Source organism: Coregonus lavaretus, assembly GCF_964263955.1.
Source record: "Coregonus lavaretus genome assembly, contig: HAP1_SCAFFOLD_341, whole genome shotgun sequence".
Classification (NCBI taxonomy): Eukaryota; Metazoa; Chordata; class Actinopteri; order Salmoniformes; family Salmonidae; genus Coregonus; species Coregonus lavaretus.
This window is the reverse complement of record NW_028160750.1, coordinates 313,665-341,219: the sequence shown is the minus strand read 5'-3', so window position 1 is coordinate 341,219 and position 27,555 is coordinate 313,665. Positions and strand designations below refer to the sequence as shown.

Below are 27,555 nucleotides of genomic sequence, written 5' to 3'. Positions count from 1 at the left end.
CCTGACAGCACTCTTCCCAGGAACTGGACACTTCTCCGACAGCACTGCACTTTCTCTTTCTTTACCTTGTATCCCTTTTTGGCCACCAACAGGAGAAGGGACTTGGTGGCCTGCAAACAAGACTCAGCAGTGGGTGCTGCCAACAGAAGATCATCAACGTATTGGAGTAGTGTCACCCCCTCAGGTAATGTTAGTTCTTCCAAGTGGCTCTTCAGGATAGCGTTGAAGATTCCCGGGGAATCACGGTAGCCTTGTGGAAGTCGGGAATACGTAAATTGCTGCCCTCTATAGGTAAATGCAAAAAGTGGTTGGGACTCTGGATGTAATGGGATGCAGAAAAATGCATTGGCGAGATCCACTACTGTAAACCAATCTTGGGTGGGTGAAATGTTCTGTAAGGCCAGATATGGGTCTGGTACAGGTCGAACATCTGGTACAGTTACTTCGTTGATTGGTCTGAAGTCCTGCACCATCCTCCATTTCCCAGTGTCACCTTTCTTTACTGGAAGGATGGGTGTATTCCACACAGAACAGGTTGGATATATAACCTGTCCTTTTTGGAGTCCTGATATCGTAGGCTCAATACCCCTCGTCTTCTCTTCACTGAGAGGGTATTGAGATTTGTGAACTGGGATAGTGAGTTCACTTCCTTCTCGAATGGAGACAACCACTGGTTCTACATCAACCAGCCCCACATCTTCAGCACTTGTTGTCCACAGTTCCTCTGGTAGTTGATTGAAAATGTTAGGAGTATCCGGATGATCAGTCATCTCCCTGCCATGGTAACGTGATCTCCTCACAACCTCTGGTTTTGACACATCATCCACATTGAGTTTAATTCTCCATACTTGATTTCCCTCAAGGAATGCGCTTTCCACTTTGTAACAAGAGGTTTTGTTCCACCGTAGGCAACTTGCTGCCTTTACCGCTGGTCCCAGAGATCTTGCCTCATATCCAAATCCCACGAGAAGGGTAACATGCGGCATAGAATCATTAGGAAGAGCAAACCATTTGTCTGTGAGTACCACGTCTCCATCCATGACCATGCAGCTGGTAGCCACTCCTTCTTTGAGTATGTACATATAATTGCTGGTCACAATCGGGCGCCTATCGTCCATTTCCTCCTCCCAGGCTTCATCCAAGTCCCTGGTATAGTTCATTGTCATGTGCGGAGGGTCCTCAGGTGGATAGTATGCATTTAAGGTCTGTATCCAGGCCTTCCATAGTTGGAACTCTCTGCATACTCGGGGAGCATCAGGGTCAGTATCCATGAGCTTCAGCCAGTAAACATATGCTTCCTCCTCATCTTCCTCGTTTAGGTGTGTTCCCACATATAGCATGTGAGGGGGGTCGGAGAGTTTTTTCATGATTACTGGCATGAGATCATCTATGGGCGTGATGGATGCATGTAAACCCTCCTGGTTACAATAGATACTACATCCCAGTTTGGAAAGCTGGTCCCTCCCCATGAGCCCCATTGAGCATTCCGGGTTGTATAGAAACTGATGGGTAACCTGTTGGTCATCCCATACAACCTCCAATGGAACTGTGTATGGCTTTCTCATTATAGCCCCAGAAACCCCAGAGAAAGCTTGTGTTTTGGTAGTGAGTTGATATGTTGCTTGTACAGAAGACCATGTACATCCTGTATCAATCAGCATATTATGTTGTCTTCCTCCAATCGAACATGTCACTATCGGCTCTGAACCTGGTGGGAAAGTGTAAATGTTGGTGGTGGGATCCTTATGGGTTTCTGGGCAGCTTCATTGGTAATTGTGTTCATCACCCAGCCATGACATGCTGGGCAGGAAGGCAGCGTTAGGCACTGCTGGGTCTTGTTTTCGGTTCTGCTGTTGTGGTGGTTGGTGCTGCTGGACTGGCATTCCTCCTCCTTGCCAGTTTCCCCATCCTTGTTGGTATCTCGGTGCTTGTCTTCTGGACTGTCCCATGTAACCCCTCCCTCTTTGTTGTCCCTGTCTTGGGAGATAACAGTGTCTTGCCAGGTGGCCATGCATCCCACAGTTAAAACACCCTTGGTCAGCGTATCTAGGGGTGTATCCCTGTTGTCGTGGTGGTATATAGGATTGCTGGTATGCGGGTGCACCATATCCAGGAGGACCAGAAGGTGCCATCATTTCCGTCATTGCCTGTATTACAGCAGTAACTGCAGCAGTAGTATCATTTCCGGGTGCAGGAGTGGTAGGATTAGATGTTGGGGTACTGGTTACCACCATTTGTTTTCCCGGCTTGTCCTCTGTCAGTTGCTTCTTCAGAACCTTTTTCTGAAGTTGTTTGAGTTCATCCTCTTCCTTTCGCTTACCCTCTCTCCATCGTTCCACATGGTGTTGTGCTATCTCGGTAAATTCCGGAATTGATTTTGCGGTGATTGCCACAACTTTTTCACATTCAGCTCGAGCCTGATCCGGGAGTCCCCCCAAGCAGTTTGTCAGGAAGAGGTGCTTCATGGTGTCTTTTCCTGGTTCTTCATTCCATGCTTGCCTCCAGAGGCACTTAGCCCTCTTCATGTATGCTGGTATGGTTTCATCGTCATTCAATATCAGAGTTCTCATCAGTTCGGGTCTGGCCTGGGTAGGATACTTCCTCCTTATGACATTCCATACGTCACTGCGGTGGGGGTCAAATCTTGTAGCCGACCACACTTGCCCTCTCAGTCCCCCAGAGGTCATTATCTCTCTGCATTCCTGGTCTCCCATACACCTGTTCATTACAGTAACCATATCACCTATGGTGAGTTCATCCGCTGCTGTGAGACTCTCAAAAGACTTCACCCATCTGTGTCCAGATTCATCAGGTTGGGGGAGACTGTCCACCAGTGTCTGTATGTCTCTGTGAGACCATGGCTTGTAAACTGAGACCCCCCCTGGGGTCTCCCTCAACGGGTACTGCCCCCCTTTGTGTCCTTCTCTGGACTGGGCCCTGGCTCGGGTATGGTATGCAGGTCCATCATTGTTGTCCCATATGTCTCCATCAAAAGCTCCACATATTAGTTTTTGTTGTTTCCCTCTTTCCTCCTCATCTCTGAGGTCAATACAGTGTCCCCTTACTGGTGAGCGTTCACTTTCACTTCCGTTCTTGTTCGCTTTGAGCTCCATTTTTTACTTTTGCAATTGTGCTTCCTGGTGTCGTACTTCCTCTTTTATCATCTTCAACTCTTCCAGTCGTTCTTCATCTCTCTGTCTCTCAAGTCTCTCCCTCCTTTCCTTAGCATCCTTGTTTCGTTGCCACTCCCCCTGGGCTAGACCACCTCTTACGTTTCCTCCAGTTAGGCTCATTCTCTCTTCCTTCTCACTCTCACCGTCACCGTAAATACTCCCTCCTCCTTCTGTTCCGCATCTGTTCCCCGTCTCTCCCTCAATTCTACTCAGTTCAAACACTCCTTTTTCTAGCGCTCTTGCAGCTTTTAGAAGTACATTTACATTTTTTTTACATTTTTAGTCATTTAGCAGACGCTCTTATCCAGAGCGACTTACAGGAGCAATTAGGGTTAAGTGCCTTGCTCAAGGGCACATCGACAGATTTTTCACCTAGTCGGCTCTGGGATTAGAACCAGCGACCTTTCGGTTACTGGCACAACGCTCTTACCCACTAAGCTACCTGCCGCCCGCCATCCACTTCTCCCCTTCTGTCAGTCATATCGCTCTTTCTGACCCACACTCCTTCTTCCCCCTCATCTGTCCTTTGTTGATAGTGGACTTTTCCCGCTATATCCAGAACCGGAGCCATTGTTTTTGGGTGGTCTTCATATGGTGGTGGCGCTGTTGGTAAGGGTGGGTATAAACGGGTCCTTTCCTTTTGTCCTGTTTTCTCCGCACACAGTTTCTTCAATTTTCCAAGCATTGCTAGGCCAATCCTCTCCTTTAGCTTTGCTTTCTCCATTGCGTCTTTAATTTTGCCACTGCGGGGCTCTCCTTCACTTTTCCATTCGCCTTCTGCTTTCTGGGTTTTCCGTTTCAACGTCTCCAGTATTCTCCCTGGTTCGCCTTCTACAGGCACTCCATCGGGGGACAGTATACAACCATCGTCTATCCATTCTCTATAAAGTTTTTCTCCTCGCCTGCTCCATTCTTTTCCATCTTTTCCTCCGTTTGTTTCAAGTGTGGATTTTAGAGCCTTCAATATTCTTTCCGCTTCTCCGCTGGTAGTCATGTTTTTTTCGTTTTAATTTGTAATATTCGTCCGCTATTTAGTTATTTAAAGTACATCTATCTATTATTCCCACCTAATTAGTTAAACTCGGCGCCAGGTTATTTCAACCTTAATTGTTTGAAAGCAGTATTCTTACAGTGCCACACATCAAATGGTAAATTGAAGGAATAAACCCAATTGTTTCAATTATTTAACCAATGTGGCGATACATCAAATTAAACGCCACACATCAATTGGTAAATTGAACGAATAAACCCAAGTTTTTCAATAATTTAACCAATGTGGTGATACATCAAATTAAACGCCACACATCAATTGGTAAATTGAACGAATAAACCCAAGTTTTTCAATTATTTAACCAATGGTTGATACATCAAATTAAACGCCACACCAAATCACTTCAATTTACTTATTTAAAAGCAGTATTACGCTATGTCAAACATCAAATGTTATATTTCAAATATATCAGTTCAAACGTTTTAGTTCAGTCACACTCATTCATCACTTTTCATTTCATGTTTTCGATTGTTACTGACGGGTTATATGGTTTGAGTAAACACAAATCCAACATTTATTCCCAAATTATACCGTTTGGACAGCCACAAACGTCTTTTGATTCCCAATTTGTTTTCTATCAAGGTATACAGGTTTATCATTCACACTTTCATGCATACGACAACACTCGCACTGTCTAACTTTTATAGTACCTCCTATGGGTGTCTTTTGTTAACGTTTGCACACTTTAAACTTTATTTCCTAATTGTAATTCTCATCATTTACTGTTTTAAAATATTCTTTGTATTCACAGTCAAAAATGGTACACAGTTAAACGTAGTATACAGTTATCACACAGCAAAAATAGTACACAGTTATCGCACTCACTCACAATACACAGTCATAATCCTATCATACAGTCAAATATGTCACACAGTCATAAATGACACACTTATATTCCACACACAATCTATTTGGGCACACAGCCGCGTCTATTTTATTCAAAACACTGTGCTGAACCTAGCCGCAACCCTTAGTTACGGACCTTGCCAGTCACCAGTATTATCAAAAATTTCCCGAACCTAGCCGTATCTCAGTTACGGACCTTGCCGGTATAATTCTTCGAACCTTAGTCGTACTGTCGTAGTTACGAACCTTGCCGATAGCAATTATTTAAACCAATTATTCCCTATATCTTCCGAACCTTAGCCGTATTGTCGCAATTACGGACCTTGCCGGTAGATGTCAGTATTGTCTCCTGAACCTAGCCGTATCTCACGGACCTTGCCGGTAGAACCAATACTCTCTGGTACCATGGTTTAAACATCACATTTACTAAAGGCTTGCATGTCACAATATTGTGCTTATCTACTCATAATAGTTTCATAATTGAGTTCACTTACATCAGACAGGTGTTTCACAAAATTAATTTGGATAAAGCCAATGTGCAGATCTTTAGTTATTTAACAATAGGTATCTGCTTACCTTTTTAGAAGCCCGGGCAGTTTGTGAAACACACGGTTCGATGAAAGAGGTGACCAAATGGGCCGGACAGTATCCAGCGAAGTCCCTTCTACCAGATCACGTCGGGGTCACCAATTGTCAAAGTCGCGTCAATTCAAATCTGGTATTAGGAACAAAAGAGGTCAACACGACTTCTAAGATATACTAGTTATTTTAATTAATGCAAAAAACTTCAATGGTAAATATGATGTTTCGTATATACGGACTCTTTGAAATACCTCGCAGGGCACTTCAGAGAACTAAAACATTGTTTCAGATCCAATACTCAAATACTCTGACAGAGAAAGTTTCCCACTTCTCTGCTGGCCAATTAGAGTAAAGGAATGAGTGTGGTTTTAACTTTACTCAGCCAATCCGTTGGTTCAGGTGTTGGTCCCATCTCCTCGGCGCCATTTGTTGCACACTTCAGCCAGGCACAAGTTTATCATAACAACCTGTCATAGTGAGAAGAGCCAGCTCCCTTAGACCTCATTCCTACGTCCAAGGAAGGTTCACAGATCACAAAGAACCAGCATAGTCTAGCATTTGGAGAAACAATCCTTATCTCATTTTACCCCCTAAAACAGCTCTTCACATCAATCACAGCCTGCCAGGTGTCACAACCTACATTAGCCCAGTCAAGAATGCATTCTTTCTAAGTTAGTCATCCCATCAATTTAGGAGAATAATAAATCCCCAATAAACGCCAGGGTTGTAGGTTCGATTCCCACGGGGGGTATGAAAAAAAAAAAAGTAACGTATGCACTAACTGTAAGTCGCTCTGGATAAGAGCGTCTGCTAAATGACTTAAACATGTTAAATGTAGAGGGCCCCGTAAACAGTTCCACAAACGTCAGCATGAGTGCTCTGACTGTGGAAGCACTAATCACTGGACCAAAGCTCACTGTCAGATGCACCAGCTGTGCGTCAAGTGCTTTTCTCCGGGCCACATGAGCTTTGACTGTAGTGAGGCTGGGCAGCGACAGAACCCTGGATGTGGACAGACTGGCAGGTCTCAGGAAAACTAGAAAGCCTCCGTTCTGAGGAGGGCAATGTGGGGCATTCTTATTTTTCCTCCACTGATGATGATATCCAATCTGTTTATTCTTACTTTTGTGAGTCAGTACCCAAGAACAACACAGTCATTTTTCAGAACACAATGAGAATTACTCAGAATGACAGTTTGTTTTACACCACTGTGCTAGTACAGGATAAAGTTGAGCTGAAGGGGATGTTAGATAGTGGGTCCATGGCTACTACTCTGCGCGCAGATATTGTACCTCGGTTGAGGGAGGCAGGAGTGGTAGAGGGGAACTTTCTAGCTCCTTCAGACATCATCCTGGTGGGTTGTGGTGGGAACAAACTAGCCCAGTGGGCATGTGACTTAAAAATTCAACTTTATGGCTTCTGTTATGTAGTCCCAGTGCTTATTGTTGATGGGCAGGTTGATTAACTCATTGTGGGAACTAATGTGTTGAAGTCTCTGATTAGACAGTGATTTTCTATGTGCTCACGCAGGTGCCCGAGAGCTGTGGCTGCACCAAGGGCTAAGCTATTGTGTGTTGTCTCTTCGTGTACAGGTATGTCATTTATTTTGTCAGAATTATGTTGTATATCATTTTACTTGTATTGTATAGTGTGTTGTTAGGCACTGAATGTGTCCCCTGTCGGTCTGTCCCCCTGTCGGTCTGTCCCCTGTCGGTCTGTCCCCTGTCGGTCTGTCCCCCTGTCAGTCTGTCACCTGTTTTTCTGTCTGTGTCCCAGGAGCCAGAGTAAATGCCAAAGACAACAAGTGGCTCACTCCTCTGCACCGGGCCGTGGCTTCCTGCAGTGAGGTACGTGTACTGATACTGTCAGCCCTCACACACACTCCTGTGCATATGTGTTTGACTGTTAAGTGTGTTGTGATTTTTAAATGCACTTTAAACAAAGTTGAACATGATTTGAACTGTGTTCCTGTAGGAGGCTGTCCAGGTGTTATTGAAACACTCTACTGACGTGAACGCCAGGGACAAGAACTGGCAAACGCCGCTCCACATCGCTGCGGCCAATAAGGCAGTCCGCTGTGCCGAGGCCCTGGTCCCTCTCCTCAGCAACGTGAACGTGTCAGACCGGGCCGGGCGCACGGCGCTGCACCATGCAGCCTTCAGTGGACACCAGGAGGTTAGCAATTAGCATGGACATGATTACACACTGTAGTCTACACTTTATACCTGTCCTATCCCCACGTTGAGCTTACTGTGCATCCGATTACTTATATTGGTTGAATGTAGGGCTGTGACGGTAATTGGATAACCGTGACATTGACGGTTTTGGATGAAGAACGCCATGAAAATAAAATAACCGTCAAAACCAAGTATGATTTTCTCTCCATAAAATGTTTTATCACCTTTTATTTGAATGTAGATATACTTTATCCATAGCGGGAGTGTTAACTCTTGATTATATGGTATTGTTTTGCTGACTTAGTTGGAGGAGATATAGACAGTTTAATAGATGGACTATCTTTTGATGCACCGCAATCACCAAATCTGCTCTATGTGCGAATAGGAGAGAATCTTTGAAGGTCAATTCAGGTTAATTGAAGAGGGGGGGTAAGGTGAAAAGTGGGGACCGGGGGTAACTATAGTACCTCTAGATCTATAGCCTACAGGCTGGGGGTGGGTGGGTAGCCTCTGACCTCTGACCTTCACCTCTGACCTTTTTCATTGTTACAGTAGATCAGAGGAGTGAGGTGAAAAAGATGGCTCTCATTGCAAAAAAAAACCCATAACAACCTGTTTGGGCACATTTCAGTTTCACACCTAATGACGATGGAGAACCAGATGACTTGGCCAGCCTGTTTGCAGAATATGCGCCAAACCCATAGGCTACCTACTAAGAATTCCAGCACCACAAACGGGACACCGATAAGTGGCGAGCACTGCCAGACACTGGAACTCGTTATTTAGTCATAGGAATGGTGCCTTTACGAACGGTGGAGAAACCCGCCTTCAAATAAATGCTCTGGAAATTTGACAGACTATACGAGTTACCGGGGAGAAAGTATTTGTCTCAAACAGCGGTCCCTACCTTGTTCAACAAGGTGAAGGGGGAGGTTCAGACAGAGCTAAAGGACGTAGATTTGTTTATTTTTGCACTGAATACGGACATGTGGTCAAGTGTAAATATGACTCCTTACATGAACCTAACAGTGCACTATCTGACGAAAGACTGGACACTGAAATCCAACTGTTTGGAAACAACCTACATTCCGGAATACCACACAGCCGACAAACTCTCCGAAGCCCTGCGTTCGGAATTCCTTGACTGGGCCCTTGATGAAAATCTAATGTCCTGTATCGCCACAGACAACAGGGCCAACATTGTGGCTGAAGTGAGGCAACTGAACTGGCCTTGGCTAAATTGCTTTGGCCACAATCACCATCTCGCTGTCACCATCAATGTGAAGCTAGAGCACAGGCCGTGTTCTAGGCCTATGTAGAACTCTGGTGGGCACTTTTTAGCAGAGCTGGCGATTTAACAGGGGGACCTAGTAAGGCCCAGACCGAGCTGAACCTCCCAATTCACAACCTCATTCTTGTGAGAAATTAAGTTTTAATAACTAAGCTGTAATAACCATTTATAGGCTATTCAATATTAAAAGAATAAGCTATGCAAAATGATTGTTCATGAATAATTGTAATTCAGATGCCCGAGCAAATAAACAAACAAAATAGGCTAGTTTCCTTGAATCACTTAATGTTGCATTACCATAGGCCCATTGTTTTATTTAGCCAATCATACTCTAATTAAACCACTGATTATAATGAGTTAATAATGAGAATATAGAACATATTCTGGGAATCCTACATGTTACGTGTGTATACTATACCAGAAAGCATGATCATTAGCTTCTTCTGGATTGTTTTAAATCGCGTAGCCTGTCGGAAGGCAGCGGGTGCGGCGAATAGGCTTCCAAATAGATGACTGTTGAGTTGTGAATGTCAGTGAAAGAGAGGCTCAACCAGGCATATCGCAATTTTTCAAAATACAATGGAGGGAAAACAGTTTGGAAAGCAATTGGCTTATTGCTTCAAAGAGAAGAAGATGAAAATACTAATGTCTTTTTAATGATCAAAATCCTCAACTTAATTGAGGGAACAGTATCATTGGCATCGGCTATATCCCTGGTGAGTGTGCATATTCACTGTCTTTATCACTGGGTCAGTGCCACTTGAAAGTCGTGTTGAAAAATATTCTGCTAATCTCTCTAGTCATATAAAGTGTAGTAGAATTGCGTGATTTTAAAATAATAAAAGGCCACATTTTTCCAGTGAAAAGAAACCTACTCCACCACCCGCTGCATTGAACAGCCTGTGATTGAGTTATATTATTAGCCTAAATTATGACTATCCAATTTACTAATCACATTAGGAATAGTCAGCTATTTTACATAAGTTCCGAGCTGGTCATGGGTGCACTTCAGCCACGCTCAAGGTCCTAAACGATATTATAACCGCGATTGATAATAGACAGTACTGTGCAGCCGTCTTCATCGACCTGGCCAAGGCTTTCGACTCTGTCAACCACCGCATTCTTATTGGCAGACTAAATAGCCTTGGTTTCTCAAATGACTGCCTCGCCTGGTTCACCAACTACTTCTCAGATAGAGTTCAGTGTGTCAAATCGGAGGGCCTGTTGTCTGGACCTATGGCAGTCTCTATGGGGGTGCCACAGGGTTCAATTCTTGGGCCGACACTTTTCTCCTTGTATATCAATGATGTCGCTCTTGCTGCTGGTGACTCTCAGATCCACCTCTACGCAGACGACACCATTTTGTATACATCTGGCCCTTCATTGGACACTGTGTTAACAAACCTCCAAACGAGCTTCAATGCCATACAACACTCCTTCAGTAGCCTCCAACTGCTCTTAAACACTAGTAAAACTAAATGTATGCTTTTCAATCGAACGCTGCTGGCAGCCGCCCACCCGACTAGAATCACCACTCTCGACGGGTCTGACCTAGAGTATGTGGACAACTACAAATACCTAGGTGTCTGGTTAGACTGTAAACTCTCCTTCCAGACTCACATAAAGAATCTCCAATCCAAAGTTAAATCTAGAATCGGCTTCCTATTTCGCAACAAAGCCTCCTTCACTCATGCTGCCAAACATGCCCTCGTAAAACGGACTATCCTACCGATCCTTGACTTCGGCGATGTCATTTACAAAATAGCCTCCAACACTCTACTCAGCAAACTGGATGTAGTCTATCACAGTGCCATCCGTTTTGTCTCCAAAGCCCCATACACTACCCACCACTGTGACCTGTACGCTCTTGTTGGCTGGTCCTCACTACATGTTCGTCGTCAAACCCACTGGCTCCAGGCCATCTATAAATCACTGCTAGGCAAATCCCTGCCTTATCTTAGCTCATTGGTCACCATAGCAGCACCCACACGTAGTCTGCGCTCCAGCAGGTATATCTCACTGGTCATTCCCAAAGCCAACACCTCCTTTGGCCGCCATTCCTTCCAGTTCTCTGCTGCCAATGACTGGAACGAATTGCAAAAATCTCTGAAGCTGGAGACTCTTATCTCCCTCACTAACTTTAAGCATCAGTTGTCAGAGCACCTTACCGATCACTGCACCTGTACACAGCCCATCTGAAATTAGGCCACCCAACTACTACTCCTGAGTGGCGCAGTGGTCTAAGGCACTGCATCGCAGTGCTAACTGTGCCACTAGAGATCCTGGTTCGAATCCAGGCTCTGTCGCAGCTGGCCGCGACCGGGAGACTCATGGGCGGCGCACAATTGGCCCAGCGTCGTCCAGGGTAGGGGAGGGAATGGCCGGCAGGGATGTAGCTCAGTTGATAGAGCATGGCGTTTGCAACGCCAGGGTTGTGGGTTCGATTCCCACGGGGGGGCCAGTATAAAAAAATATGTATTCACTAACTGTAAGTCGCTCTGGATAAGAGCGTCTGCTAAATGACTAAAATGTAAAATGTAACTACCTCATCCCTATATTGTTATTTATTTTGCTCTTTTGCACCCCGGTATCTCTATTTGCACATAATCTCTTGCACATCTAGCATTCCAGTGTTAATACTATTGTAATTATTTTGCACTATAGCCTATTTATTGCCTTACCTCCATAACTTGCTACATTTGCACACACTGTATATATATTTTCTGTTGTATTTTTGACTTTATGTTTTTTTACCCCATATGTAACTCTGTGTTGTTTTTATCGCACTGCTTTGCTTTATCTTGGCCAGGTCGCAGTTGTAAATGAGAACTTGTTCTCAACTGGCTTACCTGGTTAAATAAAGGTGAAAACAAAAAACAAAACAAAAATATGTTTGCAAATGTGATGATGCATGGAATACTTGATATTTTTCATGGAGAAAATTAGCTTCCCCAAAATTGAGAGCAAGACTGGCCTAAACGCGCTAATGTTTTCCTTTGCTAATGTCCGTCCCGCCCCCCTGTCAGCTGTCAGTTTTGTCGATGACCACGTACATAAGACACGCCAATCACCGACACCTGAAGTTCCATGACCATCACAGCCCTAGTTGTATGCTTGAGTTTGTTCAGAGGAGGCTTTGAATAAAATCCGATCTGAGTGTGAAATGCCTTACTGAGGGTAAATGGAAGCTCCTCTTGTGCCCGGCTCAGCCTTATACGGTTTAAGGTACTTTACCGTATCCATTTCAGTAAGGCCAGATTGTCCAAATTCTACCCAAATATTGATGGTACATGTGACAGGTGTAAAAGCTCCTTGGTGGACTTGACCCACATGTTCTGGTCCTGTCCCCGTCTGGCAGATTATTTGTCCACTATTTAAAACCCTTTCTGAAGCATTTGATATAAAGTTGCAGCCTAGTGCAGAAATTGCTATTTTTGGAGTACCAAACAACAATCCTTCTCTGACCAATAGACAGCTAGATGCCATTGCCTTTGCCTCCCTGTTAGCCCGCAGAAGGATTTTATTGGATTGGAAATCTATCAATCCTCCCTTAGCCTCTCTTTGGCTCGAAGATCTGAAGCTGTTCCTAAAATGAGAAAAAATGAAGTTACCATTCGAGGGTCAACCAACTCATTTTATTCCTCCTGGGACCCGATGATATCCTATTTTGAACAGCTCCAAACACTTCCTCCAAATTTGTACTCTTGGCCCCACCTTGAGATTACTGCTATATAGGCCTATAAAATCACTTAATCACCTGAAATTGTTAGGCTATTACATTTTTGCTTGAAGTAACGTTGTTGTATACTTTTGTTTTGTTTTCTGACATGTAAGTCAATTACTTTCCCTTTCTTTTTAAATGTGTTTGGAGGCATTCTGGGGAGAGGGGGAGGTCAAAGGGGGACTAAAAGGGGAGAAATGTACCATGTCTTTACATGTTATCTTTCATTCATTGTGAATACAAAATATATTTTTTAAAGGGGAGGCTTTGAAGCCAGATTTAGCGGATTTTGCTGTTTAGTTTTCCTCAACCTGTGTTTTGTTTCGCTCTCCTCTCCCTGTTAGATGGTGAGGCTGCTTCTCTCCAGAGGAGCCAACATTAATGCCTTTGACAAGAAGGATCGCCGAGCAATCCACTGGGCTGCTTACATGGGTGATGAGTTTACCACATCATTTACATTCTGACTAATGTCCTTTATACCAATGAATGAATGAATGAATGGACTGTGTGTTAGTCTCACAGCTCAGCTGTATGAGCCACGTCTAGTGTGTTATTATGTCAGAATCATGTACTTAGTAGGTTGATTAGATGTTTTCAGTTGTACTAACATGATGTAGGTGTTGCTTATGGTGCTGTGTACCACTGTAAACTAATCTATCTCTCCCTCTCTCTGCCTATCTCTCTGTGTTTGTATCTCTGTTTCTCTCTTAACCCCCTTACTATCTCCCTCCCCTCTCTCTCTCTCTCTCTCTCTCTCTCTCTCTCTCTCTCTCTCTCTCTCTCTCTCTCTCTCTCTCTCTCTCTCTCTCTCTCTCTCTCTCTCTCTCTCTCTCTCTCTCTCTCTATTTATCCCTCCCCCTCTCTCTCTACCATAGGGCACATTGAGGTGGTGAAACTTCTGGCCTCTCATGGATCAGAGGTGTCCTGTAAAGACAAGAAGGCCTACACCCCTCTCCACTCTGCAGCCTCCAGTGGAATGATCAGTGTGGTCAAGTACCTCCTGGACCTTGGAGTGGATGTGAGTCAACACGCATTCAAATGTGTAGTCACTGTTCAATTACAACTCAATGAAAATACAGAGCTCTAGTGGGTTGGCGAATGATTTCCTTTCAAGTAATGAAGAGATGGAGGTTGGAGCCAGTGTTTTGGGCCAGGGGGTTTTCAGAACCAAGTAATGAAGAGATGAAGGTTGGAGCCAGTGTTTTGGGCCAGGGGGTTTTCAGAACCAAGTGACCTGATCAGGAATGTATTGTTTTGTTCCCCCCCCCCCCCCTCTCTCTCTCCACTCTTTTCCCTCCCTTGCTCCCTCCAGATAAATGAGCCCAATGGTTACGGTAACACCCCCCTCCACGTGGCATGCTACAACGGGCAGGACGTGGTGGTGAATGAGCTGATCGAGTGCGGCGCCAACGTGAACCAGGTGAACGAGAAGGGTTTCGCCCCACTCCACTTCACGGCCGCCTTGCGCCATGGGGCGCTCTGCTTGGAGCTGCTGGTGGGCAACGGGGCCCTCGTCAACATCAAGGTGAGGAGACCGGATGACCAACACTGTGTCTGAACTAAATAACACCCTATTCCCTATGTAGTGCACTACTTTTGACCAGGGGCCCATAGAGCAAGGAGCCGTGGTGGCACTGCCTGTGTCCCAAATGGCACCCTGTTCCCTTTATAAGTACACTACTTTGGTTCAAAAAGTAGTTCACTATGAAGAGAATAGGGTGCCATTTGGGACGCACACACTGACGCAGCACATGGCTTAGTATTTGGCCCTGGTCTACATTCAAATACCAATGGAATAGGCCTAACAATGCAAACTAAATGCAATCAAGCGCTCCTCCAATACGTGTTTGATTTTGCCTGTGGTCAGCAGCACAGACTGCCGTGTGAACCATCTTTGTCTTTCTATCTGCAGAGTAAAGATGGAAAGACCCCCCTCCACATGACGGCCATCCACGGACGCTTCTCCAGATCTCAAGCCATCATCCAGAATGGTGAGTCGCTGTGAATGCTCTCAACTGAATATATATGAACCAGTAGGCTCTTCAGCATTGTCTTTAGTCTTCAAACCATGATTCACTGGCACAGAGCAATGTTACTTGCAATGTGGTTGAACATAATGCTTCATGATGCCTCTTGGGTCAAGTGGTTGACGTGTGTGTGTGTGTGTGTGTGTTCTGTAGGTGCTGAGATCGACTGTGAAGATAAGAATGGAAACACACCCCTGCACATCTCTGCTCGCTACGGCCACGAGTTACTCATCAATACACTCATCACGAACGGAGCTGACACAGCCAAGTGAGAACACACACAGTTTCCAGCAATAATGCAACATGCATCTGCAATTCTGTCATTGACCGAATAGCCGCTTGGAGACTATGCTCAACACATTGTGGTGTGTGGGGGGTTGATAGACAGGGCATTGCAGCATGCTGATGTGTTGATCTGCTGTGGGGTTTAATGAGGACTGTGATGTGGTGCTGTTTCCAATCTTAGCTGAATGAACTGTAAGTCGCTCTGGATAAGAGTGTCTGCTTAAAGTCTAAAATGTAAAAATGTGTTGCAGGCGAGGCGTCCATGGGATGTTCCCCCTCCACCTGGCTGCTCTCAGTGGGTTCTCTGACTGCTGTCGGAAGCTCCTCTCATCAGGCTTTGATATAGACACCCCTGACGACTTTGGAAGGACCTGTTTACATGCTGCAGCAGCTGGAGGGTGAGTGGACTGGTCCAGGCTTTACACCAAGGAATATTTAGTTCATGAACTGGAAAGCCACCAGAAAGAACAAACACATATTCACACTCTTACATTTCACATGGTTTAGCAGTATTGTTTAGAGTTATTTAAAAAATCGTATAGATCATTAGTGCGGTATCATTTCTGTATAATGTGGTTCCATGCCATGGTGGTATTGACTTGAGCTCTGGTCTAAATTGTCTTTATATCTTCTTGAAAGAGAAGCCTGCAAACTGCTCTTGCTAGTATCACTTTTTATTATTGCTTTTAGTAGCATTATAAAAACAGTGATACTAGCAAGAGCAGTGTACGGGTTTCTCTTTTCTTTCAGGTTCTCATTGTTACCATCCACCTGATAGCTCAGATGAACGAGAGCCTTTCTGAACTTGATATCTTGTTACCATCCACCTGATAGCTCAGATGTACGAGAGCCTTTCTGAACTTGATATCTTTTTACCATCCACCTGATAGCTCAGATGAACGAGAGCCTTTCTGAACTTGATATCTTGTTACCGTCCACCTGATAGCTCAGATGAACGAGAGCCTTTCTGAACTTGATATCTTGTTACCATCCACCTGATAGCTCAGATGTACGAGAGCCTTTCTGAACTTGATATCTTGTTACCATCCACCTGATAGCTCAGATGTACGAGAGCCTTTCTGAACTTGATATCTTGTTACCATCCACCTGATAGCTCAGATGTACGATAGCCTTTCTGAACTTGATATCTTGTTACCATCCACCTGATAGCTCAGATGTACGAGAGCCTTTCTAGACTTGATATCTTGTTACCATCCACCTGATAGCTCAGATGTACGAGAGCCTTTCTGAGCTTGATATCTTGTTACCATCCACCTGATAGCTCAGATGTACGAGAGCCTTTCTAAACTTGATATCTTTTTACCATCCACCTGATAGCTCAGATGAACGAGAGCCTTTCTGAACTTGATATCTTGTTACCGTCCACCTGATAGCTCAGATGAACGAGAGCCTTTCTGAACTTGATATCTTGTTACCATCCACCTGATAGCTCAGATGTACGAGAGCCTTTCTGAACTAGATATCTTGTTACCATCCACCTGATAGCTCAGATGTACGAGAGCCTTTCTGAACTTGATATCTTGTTACCATCCACCTGATAGCTCAGATGTACGAGAGCCTTTCTGAACTTGATATCTTGTTACCATCCACCTGATAGCTCAGATGTACGAGAGCCTTTCTGAACTTGATATCTTGTTACCATCCACCTGATAGCTCAGATGTACGATAGCCTTTCTGAACTTGATATCTTGTTACCATCCACCTGATAGCTCAGATGTACGAGAGCCTTTCTGAACTTGATATCTTGTTACCATCCACCTGATAGCTCAGATGTACGAGAGCCTTTCTGAACTTGATATCTTGTTACCAGGAACCTGGACTGTCTGAATCTGCTGCTCAACACAGGGGCAGACTTCAACAGAAAGGACAGCTTCGGAAGGTCTGTCTGTGGCATCAAATAACTTTCATATGTGATCTTTATGATAATGGGGAATATAGTATAGGGGCATATAGGAATTATTATGGGGAAGATTGGGCGGCAGGTAGCCTAGCGGTTAAGAGCGTTGGGTCAGTAACTGAAAGGTTGCTGGTTCGAATCCCCTAGCCGACTAGGTGAAAAATCTATGTGCCCTGCAGAAAGGCACTTAACCCTAATTGCTCCTGTAAGTCGCACTGGATAAGAGTGTCTGCTAAATGTAAAATGTAAATGTTTTACAGCTCCAATAAGCTGTTTCTGTTGTTGATGTTGAATGGTTTCTGTGCGTTCTTCTAGGAGTCCTCTGCATTATGCGGCAGCCAATTGTAACTACCAGTGTCTGTTTGCCTTGGTGGGGTCTGGGGCCAGTGTGAACGATCTGGATAAAAGGGGTTGCACCCCGCTCCACTACGCTGCTGCCTCCGACACAGACGGAAAGTACGTCTCACACCTCTCTTACTGTTGTGTGTGTTGTGGTGCCATGACCTTTCACATTTCACTGTAGTCTGGAGAGTATGTTGTGGTGCCATGACCTTTCACATTTCATTGTAGTCTGGAGAGTATGTTGTGGTGCCATGACCTTTCACATTTCACTGTAGTCTGGAGAGTATGTTGTGGTGCCATGACCTTTCACATTTCATTGTAGTCTAGAGTATGTTGTTGGTCGTGTTTGAATACATACTAGTGTTAAAATCTGCAGTGTGAAAGCTTGGCCACGTCTCCTTTGGGAAAGTGTCTCTGCTTGCTTATCTGTCTGTCTTGATGTTGGTATAATGATTAGTGAACTCTTGACCTCTGACCTCTAGGTGTCTGGAATATTTGCTGTGAAACGACGCTAACCCAGGGATCAGGGACAATCAGGGCTACAACGCAGTCCATTACGCGTCTGCGTAACAGGAAGTGGCGTTTCCTACCGAAAATGCATAAGTTTCCAAAGATCATGATTAAGGTAGGGTGCTCTGTGTTTTGAGATTACCTCTGTAAGGCAGGGCTGAAATTTACCCTACAGATTCACTACACCCCTATTGTCTCTCAGCATTAGAACAATACTGTTGTCATTGTCTTTAGGAGGTTGAGTGAGGACGCTGTAATTCAATCCTAATACACATGGGAGAGAGTCAATGGCTATGTCCCAAATGGCACCCTATTCCCTATATAGTGCACTACTTTTTACCAGCGCTCTATGGGCCCTTTTCAAAAGTAGTGCCTTATGTAGCGAATAGGGTGCCTTTTGGGATGCACACTCTGTATTTTACACAGGCTCAGTTGTCCTGATGTGTTTTGTCAACAGCTGTTCAAGACAAAAGGGGAACCGAAGAGCCACCCTAAACAGGATGCACTGCCTACCAAACGTCTCAGAGAGACTCATATTTCTCAGGGTAAGTGATAAGCATCGATAATGTCATATTGATGTATCACCCTATGACAAGCTTGTTAAAACAGTGACAACAGATACAGGCAGACAGACGGGCAGGCAGACAGACAGACAGACAGGCAGGCAGGCAGGCAGGCAGGCAGGCAGGCAGACGGACAGGCAGGCAGACGGACAGACACAAACACACACATTCATTTTCTGATTATGAAATGTTCTTATGACAGATGCTGAGTGTGAGGTTCCAGAGGTTCCATCCACTTCCCCTCCCAAGGAGGACCTGACAACCACACCGGCCCCTGCTCCCCAGGAGTCCCAGTCCCGTAAACGCCCACTCATAGTCAGGGTGTTACACGCTCTCTCCAGAGCCATCTCCAAACCATTCAGAGGAGCTTCTGGGAAGAAGAATTAGCCAAATGCCTGATTTTATTAATATTATATTTTAATCAGAGCCTTTATTTAATAAAACATTACTGCATTGATTTCTGTCTATAGTAGTCTTCATGTATGTGCAAGATAACGGTAAAGTACTTCAAACCACATAGTCAAAAGTATTCATAGTGAAGTACCGTTTATGATTATTGATTGTGGAAATACACATAATACAGAAAAGTTGTTGTCACATACAAAGACAGACATAAAGGAGAACTCCGTAGACCAGTCACATTCTCAAGCCATAACTAAATCCATGAATGGATCTCCTATAAGATGACAGGAGAACATTTGTAACACTTTCTATGAATCCAGGCTCTGTCGCAGCCGGCCGCGACCGGGAGACTCATGGGCGACGCACAATTGGCCCAGCGTCGTCCAGGGTAGGGGAGGGAATGGCCGGCAGGGATGTAGCTCAGTTGATAGAGCATGGCGTTTGCAAGCAAAACCTCAAGACTTCCTTAGTATTTGATTTTGTGCACCAGCTGTTGTTTACAAATATACACAGACCGCCACCCCTTGTCTTACCGGAGTCAGCCGCTCTTTCCTGCCGATGTAGCGTATATCCCGTCAGCTGTATGTTGTCCATGTCGTCCTTCAGCCACGACTTGGTGAAACATAAGATATTACAGTTTTTAATGTCCCGTTGGTAGGATAACCGTAATCGTAGGTCTTCTAATTTATTTTCAAATGATTGAACATTGGCTAATAGGATTGATTGAAGAGGCAGTTTACTTGCTCGCCGTCGGATTCTTACAAGGCACCCTGACCTACGTCCACGATATCTCCGTCTCTTTCTCCTGCGAATGACGGGGATTTGGTCCTTGTCGGGTGTCTGTAGGATATCCTTCGCGTCCGACTCGTTGAAGAAAAAATCTTCGTCCAATATGAGGTGAGTAATCGCTATCCTGATATCCAGAAGCTCTTTCTGGTTATAAGAGACGATGACAGAAACATTATGTACAGAATAAATTACAAATAACGCGAAAAAACACACATTATAGTACAATTGGTTAGAGGGCTGTAAAACGGCAGCCATCTTCTCCGGCGCCATCTCCCCAGATGCCTTTAAACAGCTTGGAAAATCACCCCCACAGCATGATGCTGCCACCCCCGTGCTTCACGGTTGGGAGGGTGATCTTCGACTTGCAAGCAACCCCCTTTTTCCTCCAAACATAACAATGGTCATTATGGCCAAACAGTTCTATTTTTGTTTCATCAGACCAGAGGACATTTCTCCAAAAAGTACGATCTTTGTCCCCATATGCAGTTGCAAACCGTAGTCTGGCTTTTCTATGGCGGTTTTGGAGCAGTGCCTTCTTCCTTGCTGATTGACCTTTCAGTACCTTTTGTACCTGTTTCCTCCAGCATCTTCACAAGGTCCTTTACTGTTGTTCTGGGATTTATTTGCATTTTTCGCACCAAAGTACGTTCATCTCTAGGAGACAGAACGCGTCTCCTTCCTGAGCGGTATGACGGCTGCGTGGTCCCATGGTGTTTATACTTACGTACTATTGTTTGTACAGATGAACGTGGTACCTTCAGATGTTTGGAAATTGCTCCCAAGGATGAACCATACTTGTGTACGTCTACACATTTTTTTTTTGAGGTCTTGGCTGATTTCTTTTGATTTTCCCATGATGTCAAGCAAAGTGGCACAGAGTTTGAAGGTAGGCCTGGAAATATATCCACAGGTACACCTCCAATTGACTCAAACAATGTCAATTAGCCTATCAGAAGCGTCTAAAGCCATTTTCTGGAATTTTCCAAGCTGTTTAAAGGCACAATCAACTTAGTGTATGTAAACTTCTGACCAACTGGAATTGTGATACAGTGAATTATAAGTGAAATAATCAGTCTGTAAACAATTGTTGGAAAAATTACTTGTGTCATGCACAAATTAGATGTCCTAACCGACTTGCCAAAACTATAGTTTGTTAACATGACATTTGTGGAGTTGTTGAAAAACGAGTTTTAATGACTCCAACCTAAGTGTATGTCAACTTCCGACTTCAACTGTATGTCTCCTTTACTATGTGACTAGCTCTCAGCACGTCTCAGATATCACTGGGGTAATAGAATAGGACTACACTACAAAAAGACTGAAAAGGAAATTGAAAGTGATGTCAGACAGATGACAGGAGGGATATTGTAAAGACATCAGCTCTGGGATACAAAGTCTCATCTTCTCAGAACTGGAGTCATAATATTTCACTTTACTGCTGAGGGTGCAGAGTGTTAAACACACACACGGACGGGCGGACGGACGGACGGACGGGCGGACGGACGGCTATGATGACACACCAAATGATGACCACCAGTCAGAGACCACTATGATGACACAACAAATGATGACCACCAATCAGAGACCTCTAAAATGACACACCAAATGATGACCACCAATCACAGACCACTATGATGACACACCAAATGATGACCACCAATCAGAGACCACTATGATGACACACCAAATGATGACCACCAGTCAGACACCACTATGATGACACACCAAATGATGACCACCAATCAGAGACCACTATGATGACACACCAAATGATGACCACCAATCAGAGACCACTATGATGACACACCAAATGATGACCACCAATCAGAGACCACTATGATGACACACCAAATGATGACCACCAATCAGAGACCACTATGATGACACACCAAATGATGACCACCAATCAGAGACCACTATGATGACACACCAAATGATGACCACCAATCAGAGACCACTATGATGACACACCAAATGATGACCACCAATCAGAGACCACTATGATAACACACCAAATGCGTTTGATGGATCCTTTTTGTGTTCTTCTAATGCCTCTTAAGGGGACAGTAATCAAAATGTAACTGAAAGTAATCAGATTACATTACTGAGTTTGGGTAATCAAAAAGTTACGTTACTGATTACAATTTTGGACAGGCAACAAGTAACTGACATCATCTTCTGCACATCTATCACTCCAGTGTTAATACTAAATTGTAATTATTTTGCACTATGGCCTATTTATTGCCTTACCTCCATAACTTACTACATTTGCACACACTGTATATAGATTTTCTATTGTGTTATTGACTGTACATTTTGTTTATCCCATATGTAACTCTGTGTTGTTGTTGTTTTTATCGCACTGCTTTGCTTTATCTTGGCCAGGTCGCAGTTGTAAATGAGAACTTGTTCTCAACTGGCTTACCTGGTTAAATAAAGGTGAAATAAAACAAAAAAAAACTGTAACACACACTATATTACAAACAAACACGATGAAACACTGCCACCTAGTGCTCATTAAACAGTTTAGCGGTATGAACAGACGCACTCTTGAACCATTCTATTGTCTGGTATGGACTTTAATCTATGGATTAATCTAAAATCCAAAATCAATGTGTAATCTATGGATAAAGATCAAGTTTGAGTAAGATAGTATCTCTCTCTCTCTCTCTCTCTCTCTCTCTCTCTCTCTCTCTCTCTCACTCTCTCACTCTCTCTCTCTCCAGTCTATCTCTCTCCAGTCTATCTCTCTCCAGTCTCTAGAGAGAGAGAGAGAGAGAGACTGGAGAGATAGAGACTGGAGAGAGAGACAGAGAGAGAGAGAGAAAAAGAGAGAGAGAAAAATAGAGAGAGAGAGAGAGATGGCGAGAGAGAGAGAAAGAGAGAGAGAGAAAGAGAGAGAGAGATGGCGATTGAGAGAGAGAGAGAGAGAGAGAGAGAGAGGGAGAGGGAGAGAGAGAGAGAGAGAGAGATGGCAAGAGAGAGAGAGAGAGAGAGAGAGAGACTGGAGAGATAGAGACTGGAGAGAGAGACAGAGAGAGAGAGAGAAAAAGAGAGAGAGAAAAAGAGAGAGAGAGAGAGATGGCGAGAGAGAGAGAGAGAGAAAGAGAGAGAGAAAGAGAGAGAGAGATGGCGATTGAGAGAGAGAGAGAGAGAGAGAGAGAGAGAGAGGGAGAGGGAGAGAGAGAGAGAGAGAGAGAGAGAGAGAGATGGCAAGAGAGAGAGAGAGAGAGAGAGAGAGAGAGAGATACTATTCAAAAAATTTCAAATAGAGCAGCTACTAATGAAAAAATGAGTTTTTAGAGTGAAGTACATCGGAAAAAAACCAAAAGAAAACTGCAAGACTGAATAAGAGACAAAACAAGCAACAAACAAAGAAGAAAGGCTTTTGAAAAAGTAACTATTTTTCATAAAACTGTACAGTTATCTTAGCTAGCTGAATTGTTTACCAGTTGCTAAGCAGTTGCTAGGGACTCTCCTGGAAGAAGCTAGCTAGCTAACAAAGAATATCTAGTTAACTGAAGAAAAGAAAGACAAAATAAGACAAAATAAGGACAGAAGACAAATGACATCAAAGTAAAACAGTCCTCTAAAAGACACAAGAGAGAATAATACAAGAAACAACGCTTCTATTGCAACATTGTGTGAAATTGTTTACCCACCAGACATCCAGACGGAGAAAGCTAAGAAAAGTTTCAAAGGTTTGATGATGGAACAGAACCATGAATGCCTGTTTGCAGATCTTACCAGTTGCAAAACAAGAGCAAATGTAATATTTAATACCAAACAAGGGCACATATGAAAAAGGGTTATTTGCAACAATTTCCCTTTCTCAAAAAAGAGAGGCATCAGCCAAGGATGTCAGATCAGCATTTTTGAAGAAGCTGACAAGAGCAACACGTATTAAACAGTAAACTTATATAATAATGGAACTGTATTGATACAAGGCAATGATTCAAGCCTCCAGGATTTTTAGAATATGTTTGCTACCCTAAAAGCAGAAGCTAAACTCATCTCAGAAACTGAGGAAAAAGTCAATGAGGGAGATGGAGAAAAGCAGGCCCCAACGGTCTCTGTGACACAGCAAGAAGCCCTCAGTGTCCCTCTACCTACCTCACCTGCAGCAGACAAAGCCAAGGACATGCCTACGACACCAAGAACACCTGCTATGCAATGTTTCCACAACACCCTCTCTCTAATTGAAGCAGAGGTCATATAATTCAAAGAGAGGGAGGAGGACACTGTCCAGAAACTAAAAGAAGAGATGAAACAGTTCAATCAGACAAATGATGACCTCAGAGACCATCTGAGCACAACAAGAAAGGAGCTAGAACAAAGAGAGAGGTACATTGAGACCCTCAACCAGCAGCTAGTCAATATGTCCTCTGCATCTAGAGAACATGTCCACCAGCCTGGTACAACACAAGCAGAACCTGAGACCAGCATGGCCTCCACCACACAGCCTGATGACACTGCACCCGCCTACCAGTCTGCTCCAGTCCAGATCAGCCAACCAGCATCCCACTCTGCTCTAGCCCAGGTCAGCCTACCTGCTTCCCAGTCTGCTCCAGCACAGTGTGCTCCAACCCAGGTCAGCCAACCAGCAAACCAGTCTGCTCCAACCCAGGTCAGCCAACCAGCCACCCAGTCTGCTCCAGCCCAGGTCAGCCAACCAGCCTCCCAGTCTGCTCCAGCCCAGGTCAGAATACCAGTCTCCCAGTCTGCTCCAGCCCAGGTCAGAATACCAGTCTCCCAGTCTGCTCCACCCAGACAGTCACCCACAACTGCAATCCTTATTGATTCAAATGGGAAGTTCTTAGTCCAGGAAAGATTATTCCCTAGACACCAGGTGTATAAGTTCTGGTGTCCTACAACTGAGAGTGCAATGCAGCTACTCAGTCAGACCAGGATTGACACCCCCGACAACGTCATCATCCACACTTCCCAGGAAAGTTGATCGAAAAAATAAATCAACAGATCACTGTGGACTGTGCCTCACTGCTCAACGGCTCACCACCCCACTCTGACATGTGAACATTTATACGATAATGTACATCTTGATCAGGACAGTATCAGAACCTTTGCCAAGGACCTAAAGGATGCAACACTTGGCAGGGACCCACACACCCATCACCTCAGCAACAGAGCCCCCCCCCCCTCCCCCCCCCACTCCCCCCGCCCCACCTTCTGAAACAACAGTACCCCCACCATCCCCAAGAGAGAATAGCCAGACACGGCTTATTACAGCACAGCTCTACAAGACCAGGCCCAACACAGCACAGATTTACCAGACCAGACCCGCCTCAGGACAGCACGACCAGACCCGTCCCATCACAACACAGCTCTACTAGACCTGGCCCATCACAACACAGCTCTACTAGACCCGGCCCATCACAACACAGCTCTACTAGACCTGGCCCATCACAACACAGCACTGCCCACTACTCCAGGGTCGGGCAGAACACTGTCCTTCAGAGAAGTACACCACATGATGCAGTCCACACCATGTATCATTCAGATCATCAGCCTACATATGCTGAGGTAACCTCTGGCAAAAGACACCTAGAACTATCAGAGATTGGAGAGGTGCGCCAACTACTGCATCTAATATGCAGACTACTGGGATAAACAGACCCTTTCATTCACACGCACGCACACACGCACACACACAGACACAGGGTTGCAGATTGCTTTGTACTTATTTTTTGGGCCATTCTTATTAATTTGTTTACAACTATCCTTTATTTTAATGCCACTGGTATTTTAATAATAGTGATGTGTAATGGTGTGTGTGTGTGTATGTGTATATGTATGTATATATGTGTATGTGTATATATGTATGTATATATATATGTGTATGTGTATATGTATGTATGTACAGTGGGGAAAAAAAGTATTTAGTCAGCCACCAATTGTGCAAGTTCTCCCACTTAAAAAGATGAGAGAGGCCTGTAATTTTCATCATAGGTACACGTCAACTATGACAGACAAAATTAGAAAAAAAATCCAGAAAATCACATTGTAGGATTTTTAATGAATTGATTTGCAAATTATGGTGGAAAATAAGTATTTGGTCAATAACAAAAGTTTCTCAATACTTTGTTATATACCCTTTGTTGGCAATGACACAGGTCAAACGTTTTCTGTAAGTCTTCACAAGGTTTTCACACACTGTTGCTGGTATTTTGGCCCATTCCTCCATGCAGATCTCCTCTAGAGCAGTGATGTTTTGGGGCTGTCGCTGGGCAACACGGACTTTCAACTCCCTCCAAAGATTTTCTATGGGGTTGAGATCTGGAGACTGGCTAGGCCACTCCAGGACCTTGAAATGCTTCTTACGAACCCACTCCTTCGTTGCCCAGGCGGTGTGTTTGGGATCATTGTCATGCTGAAAGACCCAGCCACGTTTCATCTTCAATGCCCTTGCTGATGGAAGGAGGTTTTCACTCAAAATCTCACGATACATGGCCCCATTCATTCTTTCCTTTACACGGATCAGTCGTCCTGGTCCCTTTGCAGAAAAACAGCCCCAAAGCATGATGTTTCCACCCCCATGCTTCACAGTAGGTATGGTGTTCTTTGGATGCAACTCAGCATTCTTTGTCCTCCAAACACGACGAGTTGAGTTTTTACCAAAAAGTTATATTTTGGTTTCATCTGACCATATGACATTCTCCCAATCCTCTTCTGGATCATCCAAATGCACTCTAGCAAACTTCAGACGGGCCTGGATATGTACTGGCTTAAGCAGGGGGACACATCTCGCACTGCAGGATTTGAGTCCCTGGCGGCGTAGTGTGTTACTGATGGTAGGCTTTGTTACTTTGGTCCCAGCTCTCTGCAGGTCATTCACTAGGTCCCCCCGTGTGGTTCTGGGATTTTTGCTCACCGTTCTTGTGATCATTTTGACCCCACGGGGTGAGATCTTGCGTGGAGCCCCATATCGAGGGAGATTATCAGTGGTCTTGTATGTCTTCCATTTCCTAATAATTGCTCCCACAGTTGATTTCTTCAAACCAAGCTGCTTACCTATTGCAGATTCAGTCTTCCCAGCCTGGTGCAGGTCTACAATTTTGTTTCTGGTGTCCTTTGACAGCTCTTTGGTCTTGGCCATAGTGGAGTTTGGAGTGTGACTGTTTGAGGTTGTGGACAGGTGTCTTTTATACTGATAACAAGTTCAAACAGGTTCCATTAATACAGGTAACGAGTGGAGGACAGAGGAGCCTTAGTTAGTTAATCATTAGTCTAACAGTTGTTTTTCATTTTATTGTTTTCATTTATTTTATTTCTCACATTAAACAGACATTTGAGAAGGATTTGAGAAGCGAATTGCTTGCAGTTGTACCTATGACACACAGACACACTAAAGCTGTACAGTGTAGTTAGAAAAGTCAGTTTACATTATTTGCAGATGTGTTCCCTTTTATTTACAAATCGAAAAATGTAACATTTGAAATGAATGTGACAGAACAGTTAAGCCAAGAGTTCCTGTGGGAGTCTTCTCCTTCAGTCTTTTTGCCTCCTATGCCTCGTTTCCCATTAGATGGGATTTTCCCAATGCCAACTTCACCTGAGACAGCCACTATCCAGTGTCATGTGTTGCTGAATTACAGATCTCGCTATCCCAATGTCGCTGCTGTCCATGGTGCTGAAATATCCAATCTCGAGCTATTTGCATACATAGGACCATCCACACTTGACACCACACACACAAGTTAATGCTTTTTCTCTCACACACTTTTGAACATTGCACAACCTGCAACAAGACACTGAAACAACACTTAATTTCAAGTTTGTTTTTTTCTGAATAAGATGAAATCAATGTGTGGAAGGAGATTGGACAATGTATAGGCATTCCCTATAGCTGTTTTTGACTGG

At 44.3% G+C, this 27,555-nt stretch overlaps 1 protein-coding gene across 1 annotated transcript in view; it reads left to right on the top strand.

Moving 5' to 3' along the window:
• Window positions 1-13,185: 13,185 nt before the first annotated feature.
• LOC311121476 (serine/threonine-protein phosphatase 6 regulatory ankyrin repeat subunit A-like) overlaps window positions 13,186-27,555 on the top strand; it is a gene marked incomplete at its 5' end in the record, with an annotated part of 42,157 nt that continues 27,787 nt past the window's right edge. Inside the window, 8 exons of the mRNA XM_084195963.1 lie at window positions 13,186-13,273; window positions 13,717-13,859; window positions 14,154-14,366; window positions 14,754-14,832; window positions 15,022-15,136; window positions 15,405-15,551; window positions 16,985-17,053; window positions 17,387-17,527. Coding sequence (XP_084052089.1) covers window positions 13,186-13,273; window positions 13,717-13,859; window positions 14,154-14,366; window positions 14,754-14,832; window positions 15,022-15,136; window positions 15,405-15,551; window positions 16,985-17,053; window positions 17,387-17,527 — 995 coding nt within the window. The remainder of the gene's footprint in view (window positions 13,274-13,716; window positions 13,860-14,153; window positions 14,367-14,753; window positions 14,833-15,021; window positions 15,137-15,404; window positions 15,552-16,984; window positions 17,054-17,386; window positions 17,528-27,555) is intronic.